This window comes from Enoplosus armatus, chromosome 9, assembly GCF_043641665.1.
Source record: "Enoplosus armatus isolate fEnoArm2 chromosome 9, fEnoArm2.hap1, whole genome shotgun sequence".
Taxonomy (NCBI): Eukaryota; Metazoa; Chordata; class Actinopteri; order Centrarchiformes; family Enoplosidae; genus Enoplosus; species Enoplosus armatus.
This window is the reverse complement of record NC_092188.1, coordinates 14,400,517-14,425,186: the sequence shown is the minus strand read 5'-3', so window position 1 is coordinate 14,425,186 and position 24,670 is coordinate 14,400,517. Positions and strand designations below refer to the sequence as shown.

The 24,670-nt window shown below is 39.7% G+C and overlaps 4 protein-coding genes across 4 annotated transcripts; all 4 read right to left on the bottom strand.

Annotated features, from left to right (window-relative positions):
- Window positions 1–259: 259 nt before the first annotated feature.
- Window positions 260–2,793, bottom strand: LOC139290180 (zinc finger protein 135). Its single transcript, XM_070911876.1, has one exon. It carries the CDS (start codon window positions 2,791–2,793, stop codon window positions 838–840), a length of 1,956 nt encoding a protein of 651 aa, XP_070767977.1. The 3' UTR covers window positions 260–837.
- A 6,229-nt stretch (window positions 2,794–9,022) lies between these two features.
- On the bottom strand, window positions 9,023–10,045 carry LOC139290179 (chemerin-like receptor 1). Its single transcript, XM_070911875.1, has one exon. The coding sequence runs from the start codon at window positions 10,043–10,045 to the stop codon at window positions 9,023–9,025; it is 1,023 nt and encodes a 340-aa protein (XP_070767976.1).
- A 2,574-nt stretch (window positions 10,046–12,619) lies between these two features.
- On the bottom strand, window positions 12,620–14,941 carry LOC139289750 (chemerin-like receptor 1). The gene has a single exon (XM_070911371.1). It carries the CDS (start codon window positions 14,939–14,941, stop codon window positions 13,847–13,849), a length of 1,095 nt encoding a protein of 364 aa, XP_070767472.1. The 3' UTR covers window positions 12,620–13,846.
- A 6,075-nt stretch (window positions 14,942–21,016) lies between these two features.
- LOC139289751 (chemerin-like receptor 1) lies at window positions 21,017–22,813 on the bottom strand. Its single transcript, XM_070911372.1, has one exon. It carries the CDS (start codon window positions 22,811–22,813, stop codon window positions 21,722–21,724), a length of 1,092 nt encoding a protein of 363 aa, XP_070767473.1. The 3' UTR covers window positions 21,017–21,721.
- Window positions 22,814–24,670: the final 1,857 nt, after the last annotated feature.

The following is a 24,670-nucleotide window of genomic DNA, read 5'->3' as shown; positions in this document are numbered from 1 at the left end:
GACATTTCCAATAGGAGCTGCTTATGGAGTAGCTAATATATTTACCTACATTTATTATCAACATTTAGTGACTCCCCATTGAATTCCAGGATTCCTGTCTGCCTTTAACTTGCTTGTGCTACAATTGCATAAAAATCTGAAATATCAAACCTAAAAACTAGGAGGAACACAAATACAGAGTTAATGGGGTTTTCTTAAGGCCAAATAGCAGCAAAAAGGGAGTCAAATTAAAACTGATAGCACAAAGTAATTTCGCTGTACAATTTTAATGGCACAATTAAAAAATCTATTCAGTGACAATGCTATCCTTTCAAAAAGAAGATATACACATGCACATATTAAAGAAAATCTCAAAATCACATATTTCCAATTAAAAACAATGAAAATGCAGCAATATGATTGACAATAACAGCATGTGTAGCCACTAAGAATACAATGAAAGGCAACAATCCTAGCTAGTCAACAATTGGTGGGACATCACGTTAAGTACAACCATAGCCTGTGGGAGAAAACTAGGTTTAAACTTCCATTTTACCCATGTCTGACTTTCGTACTTGTGTCCACTTTTTTAATTTTTAAAAGTCATTCAGTACGCTCCCCAGACAAATCTTACTCCCTGGTTCCTATTGGTTTCTGAAATTTTACCAATAAACTGAATTTTTCTCCTCATGCCAAAGAAAAAAAAGTGTATAAAAGTAGTTAAATAGCAAAATAAAACATTACAAACTTACATCAATACATAATCTATACAGTTATTCAAATATTTGCATTCAAAAGACTCAAAAACAACTCCTGAGAGCTTGATTGTTGCAATAACTAATGGGTCTGATATGATAGTTACCCGTTGTTTTCTGAGCCATGAGAAGTCTGGTGCTGAAGAAACGTCTCCAAGCATGAGAATGTCTCAGTGCACTCAGTGCACTCGTAAAGAACCTCTGAAGAATTTCCTTTATCATTGCGAGCATGGTCCATATAGTCATCCTCGAGGTCCTCTGCATTACCCTTTTCTCGCACAGCGTCCCCACTGGAACCAGTGCCATGACACGTTTGTCCAACATCACCTGCTTCTCCAGTGCTTGGGTGGCTTTGAAGGTGAAGCTCAAGGCATGAAGAATTCCTGAATTGAGCTGGACACTTGGGGCACTTACTAGGTTCCTTTTTGTGATAACGCAAGTGCCTTTGGTACACACATAACAACCCAAATCTCTTTCCACATTCCTGACACTTGTAGTTAACTCGGCCCGCTTTTCCAGATTGTTTCCCCTTAGGATGCTGCTCTGGTGATGCCGTTTGTTCATTGTCGGAGGAGCTCTTGGTTTTTTCGTCAGGAGAGCTCACATTTTTTTCGCCATTAAGAGAATTGGGGGCAGGCCTACTTTGTGGAGTTGTGTATAAGTGTTTCAAACCTGGTTTCTTTTCTAATTCAGCTTTATGGTACATGGCTATATGCCTTCTCAAATCACAACGCTGTGGAAAATGTCTACCACAAAATACACATGTGTGCATAGTACCCTTATGGTATCTCATGTGCCGAGATAAACTACTAGAATGATTAAAGACGCGATGACAATGCTTGCAAGGATGCAGCTTGCCATTTGGATTACTCCCTCTTCTACGTCTACCTTTAGGCGGTATTCTTCGTTTAACAGTTCTTTGTGATTCTTGATTCAGTTGATCTATTTCCTCTTGAGTTTGATGTGTGAGATGGTGCTCCTTCAGAGCTGTTAACTTTTGGAAACGATCCCCACATAAACCACATCTGTATGGTGTGAAAGAATATTCAGTATCAATCTCACCGCTATTATCCCTAAAGATTTTACTATCCCCATTCCTAACATCAACAGATGTACCATTGCTGTAGCAGTTTTCAAGTGGTGGGTCTTCTATGTTCTTAGAGTTCAATTCAATTTCGATTTCGGATGCAAAAGTAGCATCCGGGTCTTTTCCTTTGCAATGGTACAGTGAATGTGCCTGAAAATCTGACATCCAGAAAAAATTCAATTTGCACTTCCTACAAGGATACGTTTTCTCAAACTTTTTTTCCTGCTTATTCTCAGATCTACCGAATGCTGTAGCCTTGGGGGAAAGGTGATTTTCTTTTTGATGAGCATTCAGTGCATCCACTTTAAGGAATCGCTTACCACAATGACCACAGCAGTGAAACCTTTCATTGGCGTGGTCTTGGAGGTGTTTCTTAAGATCCTGTCTACCTTCAAAGATCTTACAGCACAAAGTACACTTGTAACCTCGCTCTGTGTTTCGATACTGCTGGTGACGATGTAAACTCTGCAGGCTGTTAAATGATCTGCTACATATTTCACAACGGTAATGGCCCTGACGAGACTTGTCCAAATTCAAGTCTGACGGCCTTGGCCTGAACACATCTCTATAAGGAGAAGACTGGGGCCTTAGAGCTGGAGACACTGGTTTGATAGGGGATGGGAAATGTGATGGCAGGACTCCAGGGGATACTGGCTTTACAGACGAATGTGACTGCACCAAGCCATTCACAACTGTCAGTGTACCATTTTCTTGTAGCACATATTCTCGAGGGACTTCAAATCCATTTGATGAGCCATCAAAGGAAAACGACTCCAAAGGTCCATGAATGGCCATGTGGGCCAACACATTAGAGTACTGGCTGAACCCATCACCACACTCAGTGCAGATGAAGGTACTTGATTCTCCAGCCGACTGAGTTGAGGAAATGGTATTCACCGATTTCTGCTTTTCCATGATGAAATTATTTTGTCCATGTGCTGACGGCATCATTTTTTGATTTGCAAGTATCATTGAAACTCTATCCAGACACCCACAAATTGGTTTCCATGTGGGAATCAGTATGTCCACACTCAAAACAGACTGGTTCTAAAAAGATGTCCTTACGAGCTGAGTGTCCACCTCTCTGCTGAGGTTTTCCATGTTGTATCAGCACCTGGGGAGGTAAAAAAAAGAATTATCAAACCACTGAAGCCTAAGTTATTTCAACAAAAGATTGACTGCCAATACAGATTTAGCCTGTCTCACTGAGGTTGGAAAGGTGTTTTAGCTTGATGGTGTTGACTGTGTGGAAGTAAGACCTGCTGTGAGCAGGTGCCGCCATATTCAAATGCCAAAGTAAGATTACATGTTTTTTATGTGGAAATGAACTTAATTTGCCACCTGGGTCTGTTTGTCTTTTGGGATGATGCTTTCATGCACAGTCAAAGAATGTTTGGAATTTGGCTAGCTTGTGGTTACTGTGTTTTTGTGTAGCAGACAAATGGCAGATGTTGGAGCTTCCAATTTATAGTACCCCAAGCAAAAGTCTTGGTGCCATTGCGTTTTCAAAACAGCCAGAAGAAAGATGCTAAATCCTTTGAACCATGCAGATTTTGTGGCAATTGGCCTATCATTATCAACCACCTAAAATTCTGATCTGTGCTTTCCCACTGAAAAATATTGTCCTTTACATATTTTAAAACAGAGGTTCCTGCATCAGTTTTCTACGCACTCTTCTACTTATTCACAGGTCAGAATTCTGTTGGCCCAATTCCAGTCCTCCCTTTGTTGGATCATAGTACCTTACCTGACCACAAGGGAGACACTGATCTGATATGCCAAATTAGCATCAGCACAAGTACGTTATCAGAATCATTGCTAGCCTGCCAACACCTGGCAGCGAGTCACAAAAGTCAGTTGTTTGTTAGGCCACTCGTCCTTACAGACCAGATCCATCTTCTCTTCGCCCAACACACCATTCACCCACTAACCATCCGTTCATCGCCCGGCCCAGGAGCCTGCCGCCTCATCTGTTCCCAACAGTGTTTCCCATACATAGGCTCTCCTTGGCCCGGCCAGGCCCTCCCAGACAGATAAAATTCAAGTTACAATATTTTTATTTTTTTTCTCTCAATCAAGACGCGCAATTGTCCTTTCATAATGCACACAGACCACGAGCTTTACCCGAGACATTTTGGCAGATTAGGGGAACAAGAATACAACAATATAACGAAAACATACTTATGAATATTATATTTCATTTCGTCCAATAGATCTCCCTAAATCTTACATACTGGTCCTTGAAGTTGTTGGACAGTGACATTTGACAGATTATCCACATGCTCTGATTTTGCTGCTGTACCAGTGAATCAGTCAGGCAGCATTGCATGATCTGCATGAGCTAACTTTGTAATAAAGCTTTTTGTGTGCTTGAAACATTAATCATGAATTCATCACATGTTGCCCACACACTCACAGTCTGGCCATTTGTGTTGGGTAGAGTAGGGATTTCTGGCACAACTTCACTTACTTCCAAGGTGCACGGAGAAGGTCAATAGTCTTGGGAGGTCAAAACTCCAGCAACACTGTATTCTCTACGGAGTAAGGTTGCATATCATAAACACTCCTGTAGCATTAGTTATTACTTTGGCATCTGCAGTGAGGACTCGCATTGTTCCACCAATTGACATATTCAGGTGATGCCGCCATGAATGTCATGTTTGAAGTGTATCCAAAGACATACCCGACTTCGGGTATGTCGGTTTGACACTAATCATTGCTCATTTTCGTTGTAACTACCACAGAAACTGTAATGCTTCCATACAGTGGATCTAAATGTCACGGGAGGATCCTCCTGCTCTGGTCTCTCATTTGTGTTTGCCATTCAGAGGCAGTGACACTACATGAGCTTGACTCACTTGGCTAACCGGGCTAAGCCGACTGACATGATACAACTGAAAACTGGTGCCAGTGTTTCCCATACATAGACTCTATTTGGACGGTCCGCCAGATGGATTAAGACCAGCGCAGGTAAATTAAAACCAAATTTTCTTTTTTTTTTCAATCAAGATGCTTAAGTGTCATTTCCTAATGCACACAAACCATTGAAACTTCGGTCAAAATAGTTAATTTATCTCGACTATTCGCATGCATGGAACAGAAATTATAGAGCACAGGTTTTACCCGTGTAACAAGAGAAACCTAGACTGTAAGGCTCCATTCAGACTGATTAACGCAGGGTTGTACGGCGGTGTGGGAGTGACACTACGTGGCCCATTTGTGTGATGTTATGTTGTTAACGTTAACCCCCAATCCAGAGGGGGGCGGTAATGCACTCAAAAGGGCATTACCCTCATTCAAAATGAATCGGAGGACTGACGTTTTCGCTGCAATGCCGGATTTGGCCTCCTATAGCTGGATTTATGGTCGTCGTAGTGTCTCTGGCGTGAGGGCCCATCGCGCCCTGCCGAAGGCTCTGCAAGCTGTCACGGCACATGCTCGTGCACCTCTGAATTTTTGTAACTACTCGATGCATGTGATGCCTGAACGCCTGTGAAACTAGACTGGTCGAGCCGGTACGTCATTTCAAGCACCTCTACAACCCCTCTATGAGAGACCACAGGGACAGCCACATGATTTTGAACTCATGGAGAGAGACTGCCACCACATTTAATCATTTAATCAATAAAAACCAGATACATTCTTCCTCAACAACAACAAGCTCTAGTGCAGAGTGCAGCCATGTTTGTTTATGACGATCTTCCACTCGTTTTAACTACTTTATTTTACGCACCATGGCATTTCATGCAATCTCAAAGATCACATGACATCTACGGTGGCCTGTTTGCGCGAGCATAAACAATGCTTTAAGCGAGTCCTTCTCCCCACAGTGTTCAAGCAGCCTCTCACTGTAGATTTGCTTAAGAAATAACTAATGCCACAGGAGTGTTTATCGCTACAGAAATTAAGCATATGGTCCAAGGACTTGAGCCCCGCTACAATGTGCCTTCACGTGTGCATGTTAGTCAGTCTGTTGTGCCTGCCATGTATAAACATGCACAAGCTATAGTTGTATAGGAATTATCAACAAGTCAAAGTCTTGGATGGAGCACTACTGACGTTTGTGTTATTTGTTTTTATTGACAATATCGAACCGAACCAAACCAAACACACAGACACACAGTGCATAGTGATGTGTCAAAAACTTAGTTAGCCAACACAATTAAGTATAGGTCACTGATTGAGTTATTTATAAACCTTTGTTTGCCACCCACCACCACAAGTAAATTCTCAATCTGATCCAAGCTGAAGCTGATCCGGATAGTAATAGATTGATATTGGCTATATAAAGCCTGACTCATTTCTGACCCTTAATTTGTGGGTCCTAACAGGAATCAACCACTGCACTCTGTAAAAACATAATTGCAAACACAAGTCTGTGAGCAAATGAACTGCAAAGCGCAACAAAATAAACAACGGATGGCAGATTCAATTAATGAAAGGACAGTCAGTGGCAGTTGCTTTGCAGTATTTGTGTCTAATTTAGCAATATTGTAAGGGGGTTAATTTCAATGTAGGCTTTTTGTAATACTAAATTGTAATTTTGAAATATATACATTTACTGTGATAATAGAAATGCTGCAATTCAAATACTAAAACTTTTGTCGAAACCACAATATTTACATAACAGAGGGTAAGCACAAGTGAAAATGTCTCAATTGTTCTAAAGCTATATCCAGCCCACAAAGCTTTGACAGGACTTCCCTGACGTTGTCCATGACCATTATGTACAAGGATATTACGATTATCATGAACAGCCGAGTATGTTTAAAAAGGAGATGAAGGCAGCCAGGGGGCGACTGAATACTTCCCTTAGACATCTATTGCTGTTAGACAGGTAGTTAACGTTAGCCTACTTTCAAAGCTATTGCTGAATTGAAAAGAATACGCGTTGCCGAAGCCTTGACAAAGATAAAGCTACAGACGGGAAAAAAAACGAGCAGCCCACAAAATGTTTCAACGTAATGTGGAGCTGTGGGCAAATATTGTGGTCCGACGATAGCTAACGTTAGCTGCTGCTTGCTAACGCTACTTAGCAAGGGGAGAAAGGCACTGTGATTTATATATAAACAGACATTTAGGATTCAGCCAGTTAGCTCAAACAGCCAATTTAGACTTAACTTACCACACAATCTGGTGCATCTCAGCATACAGTACATTTTATGAGCTGCGTCCCGCTAGTACCGCTCTGTGGCAGATGACTAGTTACAGCTGCAGGCCGAGGCTGTCTCTCCCCGAGCTTCTTAAAATGGTAACAGCCATGACATCATGACGCACGCTGCATGTTTATGACGTTTTTCCGAAATACAAAAAAGACAGCGTGCAGTAAAATGTCCCAACACATGTTAAGACGAACATATGCACTATATCTTAACTAACCAATTAACCAACCAACCAAGTAACTAGCAGCACGATCTGATTTCATGCAGGACTTTCTTGAAATGTGGACATTTTCCATAGGTTTATAGTATATTTCTTTACTCTCTGCAGCATGGCCTTGGATGAAACGTTCACTCAAAATTCTAGTTGATGAGATAATTATTCCACAAATATATTATTATAATATTATATATTAACACTATTACTATAAGATTGAATCAAGCAACATCATAACACTGATAAAATAAATGACAGAGGATTATAAAAGACACCTTGCATACACCATAAAAATGATTTTGTAAAAGGTAGTTTATCATGCATTTACATTTACATCTAAACTAATCCGCTAACAAAATGTCCACATTTATTATAAATGCTGCCTAAATTATCAGAAGAATACACAATGATGGAGGAGCTACTGAAAAATATGTATACATAATCAAAAATGACAGAGGAGGTTCCCATACCCTGACAGGAGTTTTCTTAAATATGTGAAACAGTTCCCTCTGCTGGTCAAGTCAAGTCAATTTTATTTATATAGCCCAATATCACAAATCACAGATAATATACCCCAATACTCTCTGCCCTTAGACCCTCAATTTGGATAAGGAAAATCTCCCCTCAAAAAAAATCTTTTAACAGGGAAAAAGAGAGCAACAGAGGAGGGATCCCTTTCCCAGCATGGACAGACATGCAATAGATGTTGTGTGTACAAAATAGACCAACATAATAAAATTACAGTATGGGCAATCATGACAAAGTTATGAAACGATTGTAATATATATGAAGAATGGATCCGGTAAGACGTCGAGCACTTCAGGTGTCACCAAACAGCCACACGACCTCCTCTCCACCATGGAAACCTGGAAGAGGACAGACTACACAAATACACAAGAGGCAAACATCAAGCACACCTTTCACTCAGGAGAAAGAAACCGACACACACGGAGGGAGAGGTTGAATCTCCTGGAGTACAAGGATCCAGATCCAAAACATCTGGAGAGAGGCACCGACAGCTGGGAGAGAGAGAGAGAGAGGTCCCAAGGCAGCCAATGGTCCAGCATAGAGAGGTCTGATTTACCATGTTACTGTAAATACAAAAGAGGAAGTTACAATACAAGAATGGTGCAGATCAACCAAGAGATGGTTTTTCTCACATCTTGATGGTAGAGGAAGTTGGGCTGAGTAAGGTTGTGAGGGGGAAGTTGAGTAACTGCAGTTGGGGCAATGCTGAAATGAACTTTCCTTAAGGCTGTTTGTGTAGTGGTTCATAAACAATATTTCACACTGTCGATTCTATATTTAATAATATCTGTTCCATAAGGTCATTTATAATCTACTATATTCTATAGCAAGAAAGCCACAATGATCTTTGTCAAACTACTATTATTTAATTTATTTCAAAATCTGTAGTGTACATGACAGATGAAAAGAAAGAAAAAGAAAGTTCCCTTTGTCAACCAAATCTTTTGTTGTTGGTGTTGCACATATTGAACCATAAACTAATGTGATACCTGTTTTTAAAGTTATTGTTGGGATCTCTTGTCCAGATAATGGCTTTTTATATATCCTCTACTGTACATAGGACTCTAGGACTGTATAGATCTAGAATAGCATTTTCTCTGTGGGATTAAAAATAAACACTTAGCCAATCATGAAATTTTCCATTTTCATTTTCCGTTTACATCAATCAAACTGCGTCAGAAATAAATGTTTCAGTCTGAGATAATGTGAAGGAGAACATTCAGTTACATTTCTGAAAATTATTTGTACAATTGCAGTATTAGTTTCTCCATGTCATGGACAGTCTTATACCTCATTATTAAGAACTGACTTCTCTTTGCTCCAACTGGTGTCCACTGACTTCCTGGAAAGCAGCCCCCAATACATTCAGGTTGGTATCTTGGCCCATGAGCACATACAGCAGCGGGTTCAGGCAACTGTTGATGAAGGCCAGGTTGGTGGCTACAGGGATCCCGATAGTGGTGACACGGGCTAACGTTTCACTTCGATCAGTCGCCATGTGATTCACCATCTCAATTAGAGCCATGATGTGATAAGGAGCCCAGCACAGGAAAAAAGTGATGATAACAGCAGCGGTGATCTTAAAGGGGCGACTTGACTGGCTGGCCAGGGCGCGGTTTCTTCTGAGACGATGGATTATGACGGCATAACAGGAGACAATGACAGTGAAGGGGACAACAAATCCCAGGAGGAAGCGGGTGATGGTCATGGCCTGATGACGAAACTGCCGCAGCTGGTTCACAGATGGTGTTTCATAATCATTAGAAAAAGCAAAATTGTTGAAGCAGTTGATGATGTCGTTATTGTTATATGATGGTCCGGTGTCCCTGAAGACAAAGATTCGAGTGCTGAGAATCAGAGCCAGTACCCAAACACCCAGACTCACACAGGACGCCTTGCGTACACTTTGGTGGTTCTGGGCCCAGACGGGCCACACCACAGACACACATCTGTCCACACTGATCACCACCAGAATGTAGACACTGGCAAACATGTTCAGTAAGTTCATAGTGCTGTTCAGTTTGCACACAAACTTGCTGATAGGCAAGTGGAAATCCAAAGCCAGGTACGCCAAACTCAGGGGCAGGAATGCCGTGAAGAGGAAGTTTGCCACAGCAAGGTTGAGGAACCAAACTGTGTTAACTGTTTTCTTCATCTTGAACCCGGTCACCCAGATAACCACTCCATTCCCAATCATTCCGATGAAGGCCAGGCAGTAAACAATGAGAGACATGACATGGAGAGAGTTTCTCAGCTCAGCAAGGTTGTCATACCAAGAGCCACTTCCATCATATATATCTGTTGTATTCATTTTCTCCATTCTTGTCTTGAGACCTTCCTGCCATGGAAACATGAAAAATAAATGTACATTTTTTTCTGCTTTTCTTAGAGATCAACAACTAACATTTTTCTAAATATTTGTTATTTTTTATTAACTTAGAACTATGTATTTTAGTTCCCCCAAAAGACCTATACAGTATAAGATGCTGCAGAGCTGTGGCTTGAACTATATAACTTATGGAGTTACCTTATATAACATCATGGTACATCGTGACACATCCTGCATTAGTTCAGGCATTAAATGCGTCGTATGCATTTGTTAGGTGCATGTGTGTTTCTGCCGTCTTGTGAACCAAAAGTTGGGAAAAATCGAAATGAAAGAAATGAAAAAAAAAATGCTACTAAAGTTTCTATGCGCGTCTCGACTTATATAGTTCAACCTAATAACCAGTCTGCGGGGAAATGCTTGTCTAATGAGGCACCATTTTTTGTTTTATCTTAATTGTTTACAACCAACAACTTAATGCATAAAGCTTTATCACATATACGCAAGAGCAAACAGAACTCATGGAAATGAAATGAAATGCACGTACCGGAGGAAGTGATGATATTGTTGTACGATTCATAGATGTATAGGCTTAAATTATCAGATGGACAGTAGCCAGTGAGGGAGTCTATAGCCAACAGCAGATGCCTTTATTGTCTTATTGTTTTATGTAGCTACAACCTCGTCGGATTCATCTCGCGCAGGACGAGTCTGCACCACAAGAGTAACCCTCGTCAAACTGACTGATCAAAAAAAAAAAACTGCGTGCCCAGCTGACTCCTAAAATATATGACGTCACTGCCACACCATGGCCAGACCCCCCCCCCCCCCTTTTTAAAATTCTGATAATCATTATTCAAAGTATTATTATCATCAATGTAGCAATTTAACTTGATTTTCTTGTATGTTTACTAAGATACATGCCAGGATCTCAAGCCTTGTTGTTTGGAAATTTGGAAAATTAAAAACAAGCAGGAGGCACTCTCTTCGTTTAGTTACAGGTTTGTATACAGATCTTGTCTTGCGGTCTTGATCAGATTCTTTGATTGCCACTGATTATCATCTGATGATGATGATTGTTATTATTATCAACTGATGTTCTCATATTCCAATTTGCCAAATTTCCCTCCTGGTTATCAAAAAAGTTTAATCTTATCTTATTTATCTGTTGGCCTAGTTTAATTTGAATATACCAATAAAATACCACATTTGTGTGTTTTAATTGTAGAATTTAAACTCCCCCACAATGTTAAAGAAATAATACAGAAATAATACTGACATCAGTGTCCTCAATGTTAGTTACGGTCCTGCACCCTGTATTGAATTATTTATCTGTAAATCACTTATAGATAAATAATTTTTAGTCTGAAATTTCTTGCTGTGACATGTTTGCCTTCTTCAAATGCTACACAACAGAGACTCTGTCCTTTGGGGCTCTCCAAAGGAGAATAAGAAACCAAACAACTAAATGCATCCATTTTGAGTTGTTAGGCAACTACCTGGCTTCTCATGTCCACCAACGACCAATGATGTAGAGTGTTATTGCTCTGTATTACTGTTTGAACTGATATCTGATATGTGGGATATTTGCCGCACTTGTCAATAATTGAGGGTTGCCAAGCAGTTTTATAGAATAGTAGGCAACTCCCTCTTTGCCACTGTCCACTTAAAAGCTAGACACATTGACTATGCTGCCTATACAACCCTGCAAGCAAAAGAGATCTGAAATAAGAATATACCTTTTTCTTATATATTATTATAATCAATATTAGTATTAGGGCAGTTTCATAAGTCTAGGCTGTCTACAGTGTGTTTCTTCCTGTCAGCATCTTCTTTGCACTCTTTATCAGACTTCCTCTGAAATATAGAAGTACGACTGCTATCTTTAGCTTTGAAACTGCTTGTTAGTTTGAGCAAGCACAAAACCTCCCCCCAGACACTGCTGGCTAGTACTTTATCATCAGTCAAACAAATCAAATAAATCCACAACAGTATGGCCTTGGCTGAAACATTCCCACAATTCACTCACAGTTCAACAGTGACAGAGGACTTCACACAGATGACTACATTGTAAAATCACACAGAAGATTTTTCCCCCGTAAACTATTTCATTAATAAAGTTAACAAATTTATCATGAAAGTTACCCAATTGAGAAAAGTGTAACTTACTAATGAGGTACCCACTTTATTGGCTAGAATATACTGATTTTAGTGCAACAAATCAGTTTTACGCTATTAAAGGCTCGAAATCAATCAGTGTGCTGCCGTTTTTATTTCCTTCTTAAATTTGCTGTCCTTGTTCTGAGAAGCACCTGATTCCACAGCACATCACTGGATGCTGCATGGAGAACCCCTTTTGACCTGGCCTATACATAAATATTTAAAACAGTTATCTCTGCTGGTCAATTAATATTATGAAGAAAGTCTGTAATAATAATTAGAAAGACTCTGAGAAACAAAAAGTACATCCTATATCTACAGTATGTGACAGTGTGTGACACGAGGGAGAGAAATTCCAGGCACAATGTTTTGTGAAATTATGCAGTATTTTAATAATGACAGCAATGATCATCATCATCATCATTTATAATTCAAATACAAATAAAATCAAATACATTTGAATAAAGCTTTTTAAGATGTTACAATATCATATTCAATATCATAATCATGCCCACAGTCTTACATATAGAATAAGCGTGCCAGTAACCATACAGCTGCTACGTTACAAACATAAAACTAGAAGCTCATGTTTATTGATGAGATATATATTAGCCTTTCCTCGCAACAAATAAAATACATAAATGTTCATCAAACAAGCACTCAAAATTCAGGTGAATCCCTTGCTGTGGTGTCACTACGTGTACAGCGTATGAACATATATTAATGGCATCTAGGTGCTAAGTACATTATAAGAAATATGCATTTCAGGGTGATTTATGTGGTGAAAATTACCATACTGGCCAAAAGAGCAAAATTACAATCAACCAAGAGATGGTTTCTGTGGGGCCTGCCATGTGGCCACGGTTGGGTTGAGTCGGCTGGTATTTTAGACTGTAGATTCTACTGTATATTCTTTAGTGATAGGTGCAATGTTATTTGTCAAACTGCCATTATTACTATGTTATTTGTTATGGTGATGTGCCAACAATTGTGGCCTATAAACAACTGGGACTTGTATTGTTTGCGTGTTTTCTCTGCTGTCACATACAGGCAAGGGAATGGTTATCAAAGTCTGCTGTCTATGTGACAGATGGAAAAAAACAAAGTTCCCTTTGTCATCCAAACCTTATTTTTTTGTTGCTTGTGTGATACAAATTTAACCATAAACTAAGGTAATACCTATTTTGACATGACTGCTGTCTTCTTTTGTCGAGGAAACAGCGTTTTACAATCTCCTTCAGCTCTATTATGGTACAGACTGAAGGCACTGCTGTGAGTCAAAGAGCCATTTGCTTTGTATGATTAAAAATATTCCTCTACTACCTTGTTCAACAAAGGTTTAGCCCACAAATGGAAAGTATTGTACAGTATTACCATCACATTGTAAATACTGTAGGTGTAGTTAAAGGGAAATACTCTTTGATACCTGAGCAGTGAGCAAACCACACATTGAAATGCACTTATCAAACTACAGTAGGTTGAAATGATTCAGTCTGAGATAATGTTTACAGCTCGCCTTGAGGGTCCTTGTATAAAGACAACAAAAGCAAAAAAAGTAATTTGGTGTATATATTTGTGTCAAAATTATTTGCTATGTACAGTTTCAGTATTTGTTTATTCATGTGATGGACAGCCTTATACCTCAGTATCAGTTGATTTCTCTTTGCTCTGACTGATGGCCCCTGACTTTGTGTCAGTGTGAGAGCCAGAGACCTCCTCCTGGAAGGCAGTCTCCAATATATTCAGGATGGATTTGCGGACTTTATCCTTGAAATCTTGGCCCATGAACACATACAGCAGTGGGTTCAGGCAACTGTTGAGAAAGGCCAGGCTGGTGGTTAAAGGGATCCCGATAGTGATGACATAGTCTAATGTTTGACTTCGTTCAGGAGCCGTGTGATGAACCAACTCAATTAGAGCCATGATGTGAAAGGGAGCCCAGCACAGGAAAAAAGTGGTGATAACAGCAGCGATGATCTTAAAGGGACGACTTGACTGGCTGGCCAGGGTGCGGTTCCCCAGAATACGATGGATTATGACGGCATAACAGGAGACAATGACAGTGAAGGGGACAACAAATCCTAGGATGAAGCGGGTGATGCTCACGGCCTTTTGACGAAACTGTCCCAGCTGAAACACAGACGGGTTTTCAAAATCATCAGAAAGAGCGAAGTTGTTGAAGCAGTTGATGATGTCTTTACTGTAAAATGATGGAGCAGTGTCCCTGAAGACAAAGAATGGAGCGCTGAGAATCAGAGCCAGTACCCAAACACCCAGACTCACACAGGACGCCTTGCGTACACTTCGGTGGTTCTGGGCCCAGACGGGCCACACCACAGACACACATCTGTCCACACTGATCACCACCAGAATGTAGACACTGGCAAAGATGTTCAGGGAGCTTAATGTGCTGTTCATTTTGCACATGAACTTGCCGAAAGGCCAGTGGAACTTCAAAGCCAGGTACGCCACACTCAGGGGCAGGAATGCCGTGAAGAGGAAGTCGGCCACAGCAAGGTTGAGGAACCAAACTGTGTTAACTGTTTTCTTCATCTTGAACCCGGTCACCCAGATAACCACGCCATTCCCGAGCACACCAAAAACAAAGGCCAGGCTGTAAACAATCAGAGTCATGGTGTGGAGAGACTGTCTCAGCTCAGCATACTGGTCAACATACTTTCCATCCGTTGTATTGATGGGATAGGAAGGGGTAGCATTCATCTCCATCATTGTCTTGAAACCTGCAATGACAACAAAAAGAAACAATATGAACTTTTTTTTCCTTTTTTCTATTTTATCTTTATAGAAGTCAAAAACAGTCCGTAATGATTGAATGATGCAGGACACTATTCTTTTGATATGTATCACTGACTGGTTTGGTGAGAATGTGAGGAATGTCAAGTCACAGTCTATGCCAAAGCCAGCAAAAGCCAAAGCCAAAGCCAGCACGCACAATTTTGTTTCTGAAAATAATGTGAATAAAATGCTACGGCCTTTACAGTCACCAGATTCAACCCAGTTTCACACAATTGAAGATTTTGGACCAACGTGTAAGATGATGCTCTCCACCACCATCACCATAACACCAAATTATATCATATAAATTTTCATCTTCAAATCTATTTAGTGATGTCTGTCCTTTTGTTATGTTTTTTTTTCTTTCTATCTACTGCAGTCAGGTCTCTCAGCGCTGAATGTTTAGGTGCCATGAACAGTGATGCATTAACTTACTGAAGTTCCTATTGAAGTACATTTTAATGGTGATGTGACTGCTTAAAAGTGAATGAACTAAATAGTCTGTGACGATGAACCTTTGAAATGAACTGAACAAAATGATTCAAAAGTGATTAGACATTTCCACATCTACAACAAAAAATGAAAACAATATTCAGGCTATTCTTCAGATCCAAAGGGTACAAATATCTTGTCTGGCTTGATGATAAATCAACATTTCAATATTATGTTGAAACTGAAGCTTGCAGCAGCTTCCCTCTGACCTGTAGAAAGAGGTTTGTTGAAACAGTTTCCTTCTCAGTTCTGAGCAATGGGGATGTCAGATATTATCATGCTGCTGCCTCCAATTTAGCAATCTGCCTGCAGATTCATCACTGGTGATAAATAATACTCACTACTGCATTCTGTATGAGAAGCTGGTAGGCCATCCCTGTCTGAGTATCACACTGGTACTTATTTATCTACAAAACCCTTGTTGATAAATTGTCATTTTATATTTCATGCACTGAGCTCCTCTCTCCTCCTATCCATCTGTACACCTTCAATCGATTACTGCTGAGAGGCAACTACAATATCTACAAAACACACATCAATTTCAATTATCCCTTTAATGCATGTTACTAACTCGACGTCTCTCTCCTTCTGTTGCTTGCTGCTGGTATTTCTGCCTCCAGAGGAATCTGGATATATGACTGCAAGCCACCTACTGCCTCCATGGTCCTGCTCAACACCGGCTGCTACAATTATTATTATTGGTCTTCTTCTTCTTATTGCTATTAGTAATATTACAATCCCCCCCCGCCCCTTATATCAAAAGTGCCCTGAGATAACACCTGCTGGGATTTGCCGCTATACAATTAAAATTGAATCCTTGCTGCTCTGGCTCTCTGGCCCATACTGAACAGTTGATGCTCCGGAAGCCCCGAACTAGAACCAGATCTAGCAAAAACTGCCTTTGCTGTTAGGGCTGCCATCTTATGTAATAATCATTGGCTAAAAATCGGAACACTTCCCCTCATGTAACTTTAAGACCGTTCTTAAAAAACATCTGTCCTTTCTGTCTTACCTATTTTGTTTCTATATTATTCGACCAAATTGTTAACAGGAAGTTACCTTGGAATGACATTCTCACGACTTTCTCAAAAAGGAGAAAACAATCTGATCTCTATTGACCCAGAAAAGCAGCAACTTCTCTGAAATAAAGTGGTTTAGCTGGTTTAATTAATTTGAATTATTTGCTTTATTGTTAAAATCCAGGTCAAGAGGTCTCTGTACCCCACATCAGATGATTTTATTGTCACATTTCTTTTTAACAGCCTTGTTAAATCTCACTTAAAAATATCAAATTCTTAGAATAACAAAGGTGACGCACCTTTCTCAAAGCTCTCCAGTCGGTTGACGATGACTCTGTGGCAGAAGTACTCAAATTGACAGATTGGGCTAATCTGTGGGAAGGAAAGTCAACGCCCACGCAACGGGGCAGCCAAAGCCAGCACACACAATCTTTTTCTGAAGTCTATTAAATCTCTTGTTTTCAGGTTTTCTCAAACAAAAATAGATTAAACTTGCCACTGTCCACTTGCTTCTGTTTATCCATCCCTGCAAGCAAAAGAGATCTGAAGTGAGAATAAACATTTTTCTGACATATTATATTTATTAACAATAGTATTAGGACAATTGCACAAGTCTATCTACAGTGTTCCTTCCTCTCAGCATCCTGTTTTGATCGAGCCATTGCAGTTGGCCATTACTCATAAGTTATGAAATAAGTTTGAGCAAGCACAAAATGTCCAAAAACACTGGAACCACTTTATTATCAAATAGTAAACATACACCGTACAATATAATGTCCCTGTATTCATTCCTAATGTTTAACTTGACTTATAACTTTTTTATTTTGTTTTGTGACCCCCATTGAAGAAAAGCATACACATCAGACTTTTAACAAACCAATTCAGCGACTACTAGCACAGCATTATTTAAATACAGAGGCTAATTTTGGAGTTATTAAGTAACTGAATCCACTTCTACAGTTTGGCGTTGACTGAAACATTCCCACAATTCACTCATAGCTCTAGCTGACTACTGTCTGTACTCTTAGCAGCATAGTATTGGTCCACATGTGTTTTTCATATATCTATTTTAATATCATATCAACAATGTAATACTGAGGATTACAAAATGCTTTGTAAAGACCATTAAAATTATGTTGTGAAGGTATACAGAGGGATCTAAATGTTTTTTTTCTTCATGTATAAAGAGTGTACAATTATTATATTATAAAATTCTTTAAAAAATAAGTTATCATAAATTTACATTGATGTCCAAACTATTTGGACATGAATATAACTATTAATAATGAGGGGTTGTTGATTGGCAAGCGCCCAATTCAGTTTGGTTAATGCTGGCAGACAAGGGGATACATTCTTTTGGTACCATAGTTGGGTACAGGAGCCTGTGCTCTTTTGGAGACCTCTCTATCCAGTTTAATTTACAACGTTACACTTTTTACCTCTACCTACAGTTGAGCACAGCCATGAGGACCTATGGTTCCCTTGGCAGGCTGTGCTTGAAGAGCACTCATTGCTCAAAGAATTGCGTGAGACTCGAGGAACAAGAAGAACTGTCTCCAAGTTACATGGCTATATTCTGGAAACTGAAAACATATCTCCCATTACCAGTAGACTTAGCAGATATCCCTGACCCAGGTTTTGAGTGGGATGGTGTTTGGGATGTGGTAAATCCATCAGAAAATTCATTTAAATTTCATTAACAGGACATATATGACTCCATATAAACTTCAGTGTGAAGCTTAAAGCTGACCCAAATTGTACACTATGCCATGTAGGTGCAGTTGGTCCCTTTTATCATATGATTTGGGAGTGTTATGCTGTAGCTAAGTTCTGGAAAGTGGTGAAAGAAAATCTGTCCACTATGGTACACATCCCTGTCCCCATCTGTACTGATTTTAAATGATCTCTCTCAGCTTCAATTACACAAAGCCCAAGAGCGTGTGTTTTTGGTCTGACGAAGGAAAAGTCAAGAAGATGATCCCAACTAGGTGGAAACCTCCACATACACCAACTTGGCGGCAATGGGTGCTCACCTTTATAGATGTTGTTTACCTTGAATTGTCCACAGTACACATCCGTGGAGCAAAAGAGGAAACTAAGAGACTTTGGGCTGTGAGGATTTTAAAGGCTTTTGACTTTGTGTGTGTGTGTTTTTTAAAATCTATTTATCACATTTAACTGAATTTTACTGTATTCATGTTCCCCCTCTGGTCCTGTGGCTGTGTGTTTCTTAATTTCTTATTCCCTGTTTGATTTTTTAAATCTGTTTCTTTTACTAATTGTTGTAGACATCTTTCAGTGTCAGACTGACTCAATTTGTAAGGGTTGAAGCAAACTGCTTATGTCAGTACCATTATATTGGTTATCACTTTGTTTTTTACTGCAGATATGTATGTGTTTATGTAAGTGTAATTAAGGTCCACTTCATTACTACTATTGCGTAGCACAATTGGTATACAGTACAGATAAAAGAAATACGGCACAAACTTGAAGGGTTGATTGTTTTTATTGAAACTGATGTGTGTTTTGTAGATATTGTAGTTGCCTCTCAGCGGTAATCGATTGAAGGCCGGCCCTGTAAAAACAAGCATACACTTAGTTTGGCTAGATTTGTTACCTCAACATGATGTTCTCCTTGTGATATAACCTGTGCCGAAATGATGATGGACTGAAGATGGTGTTAACTGTGCTTGACTGTGCAATGATGTGTAATGTTTGTGTTGAGGTCACTCACCTCTGCTGTGTCTCCTCTCCAGGGTGTTCAGGCTAAAGGAGTCCCAATGGTATCTAAGCACCAAGTTAAAGGTTTGTAGGGGTGTTAGTGAACTTTAATCTGCTGTTCAGGTTTCCTGTGATCCTATTGTAATGTGTAACATAAAGTAAGTTTAGGCAGACTATTTGACAGTAATGTTTTATGTATGTATTTTAATGTATATGTTGTGTTTTTGTGAAGAATATCAGGTGAGGTGCGGATTTTCCCTGTACTGTGGTCGGGGTCGAGGTCGTTGCCAGTGGCAGACTACAAAGCTGCCAGTTTCAATCAACACTGACTGCTGGCAGGACCACATGCTGCCGTGGTCCACAGTATTTTATGTGGAGAAGTGTGCTATTTGTTTCTATGTCTTCATTGTTGGTGAAATAAACACCTGGTTGGTCTGCACCTAGTCTCGCCTAGCCAGACCTCCACTCTTTGGAGAAAGGTCTGGCTCAACCAGCATCGTTCTGGAATAGGGAAAAAAAAATCACTCTCGCTTGTTTGTTTTTCTTTAAACCAACCACAATCGTCTTGGGCGCCCAGGAAATAGTGTCTGAGGGGAACTTGTTTTGGTGGAACATTTGCAGGTGGGGAGGCAAGCCCCGTCATTAAAGTGGTTTAATCCCACTAAAGAACATGCCACATAACATAGTAACTTAAACAACATATGTAGACCATGTGATATAACTTTTACTGTTAAATAAGACAAACATAACTTGATCATCAGTGTCCTAGAGGTGAAGCCTACCTATACTTTAGCTCTGGAGGAACCCTTAAAATCCCAGACAGAAGACAGTAACGCACAGATGGCGGAAGGGGAGGAGAATGATGAATAGTCGCCAGACTTATCCCAGCGGCCTACATCCAGTGAGTCAGACTAGTCTGCACCTATCCTCTGCCTCAAGTCTCTTGCTGCTAAAGTCCAGCCACTACAAGGCCATCTTAACAATGAACAAATATTTTATTGACACATGCATAATAAAGATGAGAAATTTGAAAGTCTTTGGCGATTAGACCCCATTGTAACACCATCATATTTTAAGGGGGTAGTGAAGCCTTGAGTAGTATAGGATACCCCCCGATGGAGTCTAGAACCTGGTGGTGGTGAAAGAATGGTGAAGATCTGGATGTGATGAGAAGCGGTCTTGTGATGAGCTCAACCTGGACACTAAATGTGATGACTGGAGCTGAATGGGGTGGAGGAGGGTCGCAGCGATTCTGCACTGAAATGACAGCTGACATCAAGCGAGAGGAGAACTGGTTTGAGTTTTGGCAGCAGCAATATGATTGGCTGATGGAGATCGCGGCAAAATCTGGTTGGATAGTGAGAGAGTAAATGCCCATGATTAGCAGATAGTCTTCCTGACTGAATTTATGCTGAACTTCATATGTATCTATGTCCAGAGAGAAACACCTGATATGTAAAACAGCTCTCTCTACTGGCCAAGTCTATAATAATAACCATAGGGAGTAACTATTAAAAAGTACATCCTGTGACTGGCTACTTGTTTGTCATGATGAATTACTATCAGGTGTTACATCAGATGAGTTGTGCATGTGATAGATACCTACACATATCTCTCTTTCTGTGTCTATACTAGAGAAAGAGTGACTACTCAGTGTTCTGTGAAGTTATGTGGTGATTATGAAATGCACATTATGAGTGGAAAAACGATCAAGTCCGAATAATATTTTAATAATGGAAATAACATAAGTAAAATAAGAACCACAATAACCCTTATCATCATCATCATCGTCATCATCATCAACAACAACCAAAATTATCATTATCACTGTTTACACTAGCATAAAGCTTTTATTCATGTTTTATCACAATATGCAACATATACCAAAGTCATACAGTACATACAATAAGTGTGCCATTCCATTTTTTACATTCGATTAGTTGATCGACAGGAAATCAATGAGAAAAAATGTTGATAACTAATTGATCTTTTAGGTTATTTTTTGAGGCAGAAATCACTGGTTCTAGCTTCTCAAATGTGAATATTTGGTAGTTTTTGAAATCTTTTTTTAATAGTCAACTGGATATCTTTGTTTTTTGCTGTTGGTTGGAAAAAAAAGACACTTGAAGATGTCACCTTGGACTCTGGGAAGGACTATTTTCACGTTTCTTTAATGGACCATATGGTTAATTGGGCGAAATGAACTAAACCCAATGTAACTGACCTCTTCACTTTCACTTGCTTGTGTTGCACAAATTCAAAAATTAACTCTTTCCTAGACCTGCTCAATTAGACAGTCACAAAACTCATATCAATCCAAGTGTAGGAGGTGAAATGTTTCAATCTGAGATAATGTTTACAGATCACTGAGGGTTGTTTTAATAAAAACAACAATAAAAGCTAACACAAAAGTGATTTGTTATATGCAGTTACATTTCCTATGTACAGTTTCAGTATTTGTTTATTCATGTGATGGACAGCCTTATACCTCAGTATCAGTTGATTTCTCTTTGCTCTGACTGATGGCCCCTGACTTTGTGTCAGTGTGAGAGCCAGAGACCTCCTCCTGGAAGGCAGTCTCCAATACATTCAGGATGGATTTGCGGACTTTATCCTTGAAATCTTGGCCCATGAACACATACAGCAGTGGGTTCAGGCAACTGTTGAGAAAGGCCAGGCTGGTGGTTAAAGGGATCCCGATAGTGATGACATAGTCTAATGTTTGACTTCGTTCAGGAGCCGTGTGATTAACCAACTCAATTAGAGCCATGATGTGAAAGGGAGCCCAGCACAGGAAAAAAGTGGTGATAACAGCAGCGATGATCTTAAAGGGACGACTTGACTGGCTGGCCAGGGTGCGGTTTCTTCTGAGACTATGGATTATGACGGCATAACAGGAGACAATGACAGTGAAGGGGACAACAAATCCCAGGATGAAGCGGGTGATGGTCATGGCCTTTTGACGAAACTGTCCCAGCTGAACCACAGATGGGTTTCGAAAATCAGAAAGGGTGAAGTTGTTGAAGCAACGGATGATGTCTTTATTGTTATATAATGGAGCAGTGTCCCTGAAGACAAAGAATGGAGCGCTGAGAATCAGAGCCAGTACCCAAACACCCAGACTCACACAGGACGCCTTGCGTACACTTCGGTGGTTCCGGCCCCAGACGGGCCACACCACAGACACACATCTGTCCACACTGATCACCACCAGAATGTAGACACTGGCAAAGATGTTCAGGGAGCTTAATGTGCTGTTCACTTTGCACATGAACTTGCCGAAAGGCCAGTGGAACTTCATAGCCAGGTACGCCACACTCAGGGGCAGGAATGCCGTGAAGAGGAAGTCGGCCACAGCAAGGTTGAGGAACCAAACTGTGTTAACTGTTTTCTTCATCTTGAACCCGGTCACCCAGATAACCACGCCATTCCCGAGCACACCAAAAACAAAGGCCAGGCTGTAAACAATCAGAGTCATGGTGTGGAGAGACTGTTTTAGCTCAGCATAATTGTCAACATACTTTCCATCTGTTGTATTGATGGGATAGGAAGGGGTAGCATTCATCTCCATCATTGTCTTGAAACCTGCAATGACAACAAAAAGAAACAATATGAACTTTTTTTCCTTTTTTCTATTTTGTCTTTATAGAAGTCAAAAACAGTCTGTAAAAACAGTCCATAATGATAGAATGATACAGTGCAATGCTTGCTATAGCATCAGGAGTCTTGACTATAAGTTCAACATATTTATCAGTGTGGAGTGAAAATGCCAGTCTAATAAGGCTAGTTTTTTCTTTTACACCTCCCAATTCTATGCATAAGTCACACACATGCAAACAGCACAGTGATTTGTATTGTATTTCATTATTATTATTATTATTATTATTATTAATAAACATGTGAATATAGGCATGGACAAATCTGTATTCCTGCCAAGGGTGTACTGCAGAGATCCATTTTGGACCCTGTCCTGTTCACCATTTATGTGAATGAGATTTTCCTTCTGTGTCTGAGTGTGAAATTCATCTTCATGCAGACAATACTGTTCTTTATTGTGTTGCTGATTCTGTCTCTCATTTAATGCACTGCAAGATACACTTATTCATCTTTAATCAATACTTAATGTTCAGTACATTTATGAATAAAGCTTGAACACAGTATCTTCAAACTGAACTGACTATAGTGACTATAGATGGATACCAAAAGACTTAACAAACCTGGGCATCAAATTAACACCAGGTCTGAAAAAAATAATGGAAGCCAAAATATTATCAGACTTATTCTGGTAAAAATGATTGTAACTCAAAGATAAACTATGTCATATACATGTCACCGATACTTTTTCCTTAATGCAGAATATAGCGAGGTAACGCAAAAGTATCCCTGATAATATTCTCGCTGTGATCTTTGGGTGGCTCCGTATGACAGCAACCTAACTGTGTTTAAGTTTTAAAAATAATTGTTGACCCAGAAAAGCAGCAACCCCAGTGAAATAAAGCAGTTTAGCTGATTTCATAAAAATATCAAATTAACAAAGTTGACATACCTTTCTCAACACTCTCCAGTCGGTTGAGAATGAATCTGTAGCAGAAGTACTCCAACTGATAGATTAATATAGGCTAATCTGTGGGTAGGAATGTGACGTCAACAAGCATTTTTTTTCCCCCCAAACAGTTGGTGCACTGTAACCACAGTTTCCAAAACAAAAATGTGTCTTTGCTGATCTATTAAACTACATAGTACATATGTAGGTACAGTGTAGTACGACATTACAGTCTTTGGAGCAGCACCTACAACATTATCAGTGTTGCTGCTTTGGGTTGACTGTGTGAATCCACATCTGGACATGTAGGTTACATATTTTAATGGCTCCTATCTCCACCATCTTATAAAAAAGTCACAGCAACATTTCTCAATAATTGAGGGTTGCCAAACAACTTTATAAAATAGCAGGCAACTCCCTTCTTGCCACTGTCCATGTGCCTCTGTTTATCCATACCTGCAAGCAAAAGAGATCTGATATAAGTATATATATATATATAGTAATATTAGGGCCATTGCACAAGTCTAGGTTATCTACAGTATGTTCCTTCCTGTCAGCATCCTGTTTTGTGTTGAGCCATTGCAGTTTGCCATTACTCCTAATTTGTGAAATAAGTTTGAGCAAGTGCAACATGTTTCCAACAATAGCACTGGCACCACTTTACTATCAAATAATACCACACAGTATCACATTGGACTTTTAACAAACCAATTCAGCGACTACTAGCACAGCATTATTTCATTACAGAGGCTAATTTTGGAGTTATTAAGTAACTGAATCCACTTCTACAGTTTGGCCTTGACTGAAACATTCCCACAATTCACTCACAGCTCTAGCTGACTACTGTCTGTACTCTTAGCAGCATATTGGTCCTTTATTTTAATATCA

Bases quoted from the DNA above. Each gene is read 5' to 3' on its own strand.
- LOC139290180 (XM_070911876.1), bottom strand. From the start codon at position 2,793: ATGATACTTGCAAATCAAAAAATGATGCCGTCAGCACATGGACAAAAT.
- LOC139290179 (XM_070911875.1), bottom strand. From the start codon at position 10,045: ATGGAGAAAATGAATACAACAGATATATATGATGGAAGTGGCTCTTGG.
- LOC139289750 (XM_070911371.1), bottom strand. From the start codon at position 14,941: ATGATGGAGATGAATGCTACCCCTTCCTATCCCATCAATACAACGGAT.
- LOC139289751 (XM_070911372.1), bottom strand. From the start codon at position 22,813: ATGATGGAGATGAATGCTACCCCTTCCTATCCCATCAATACAACAGAT.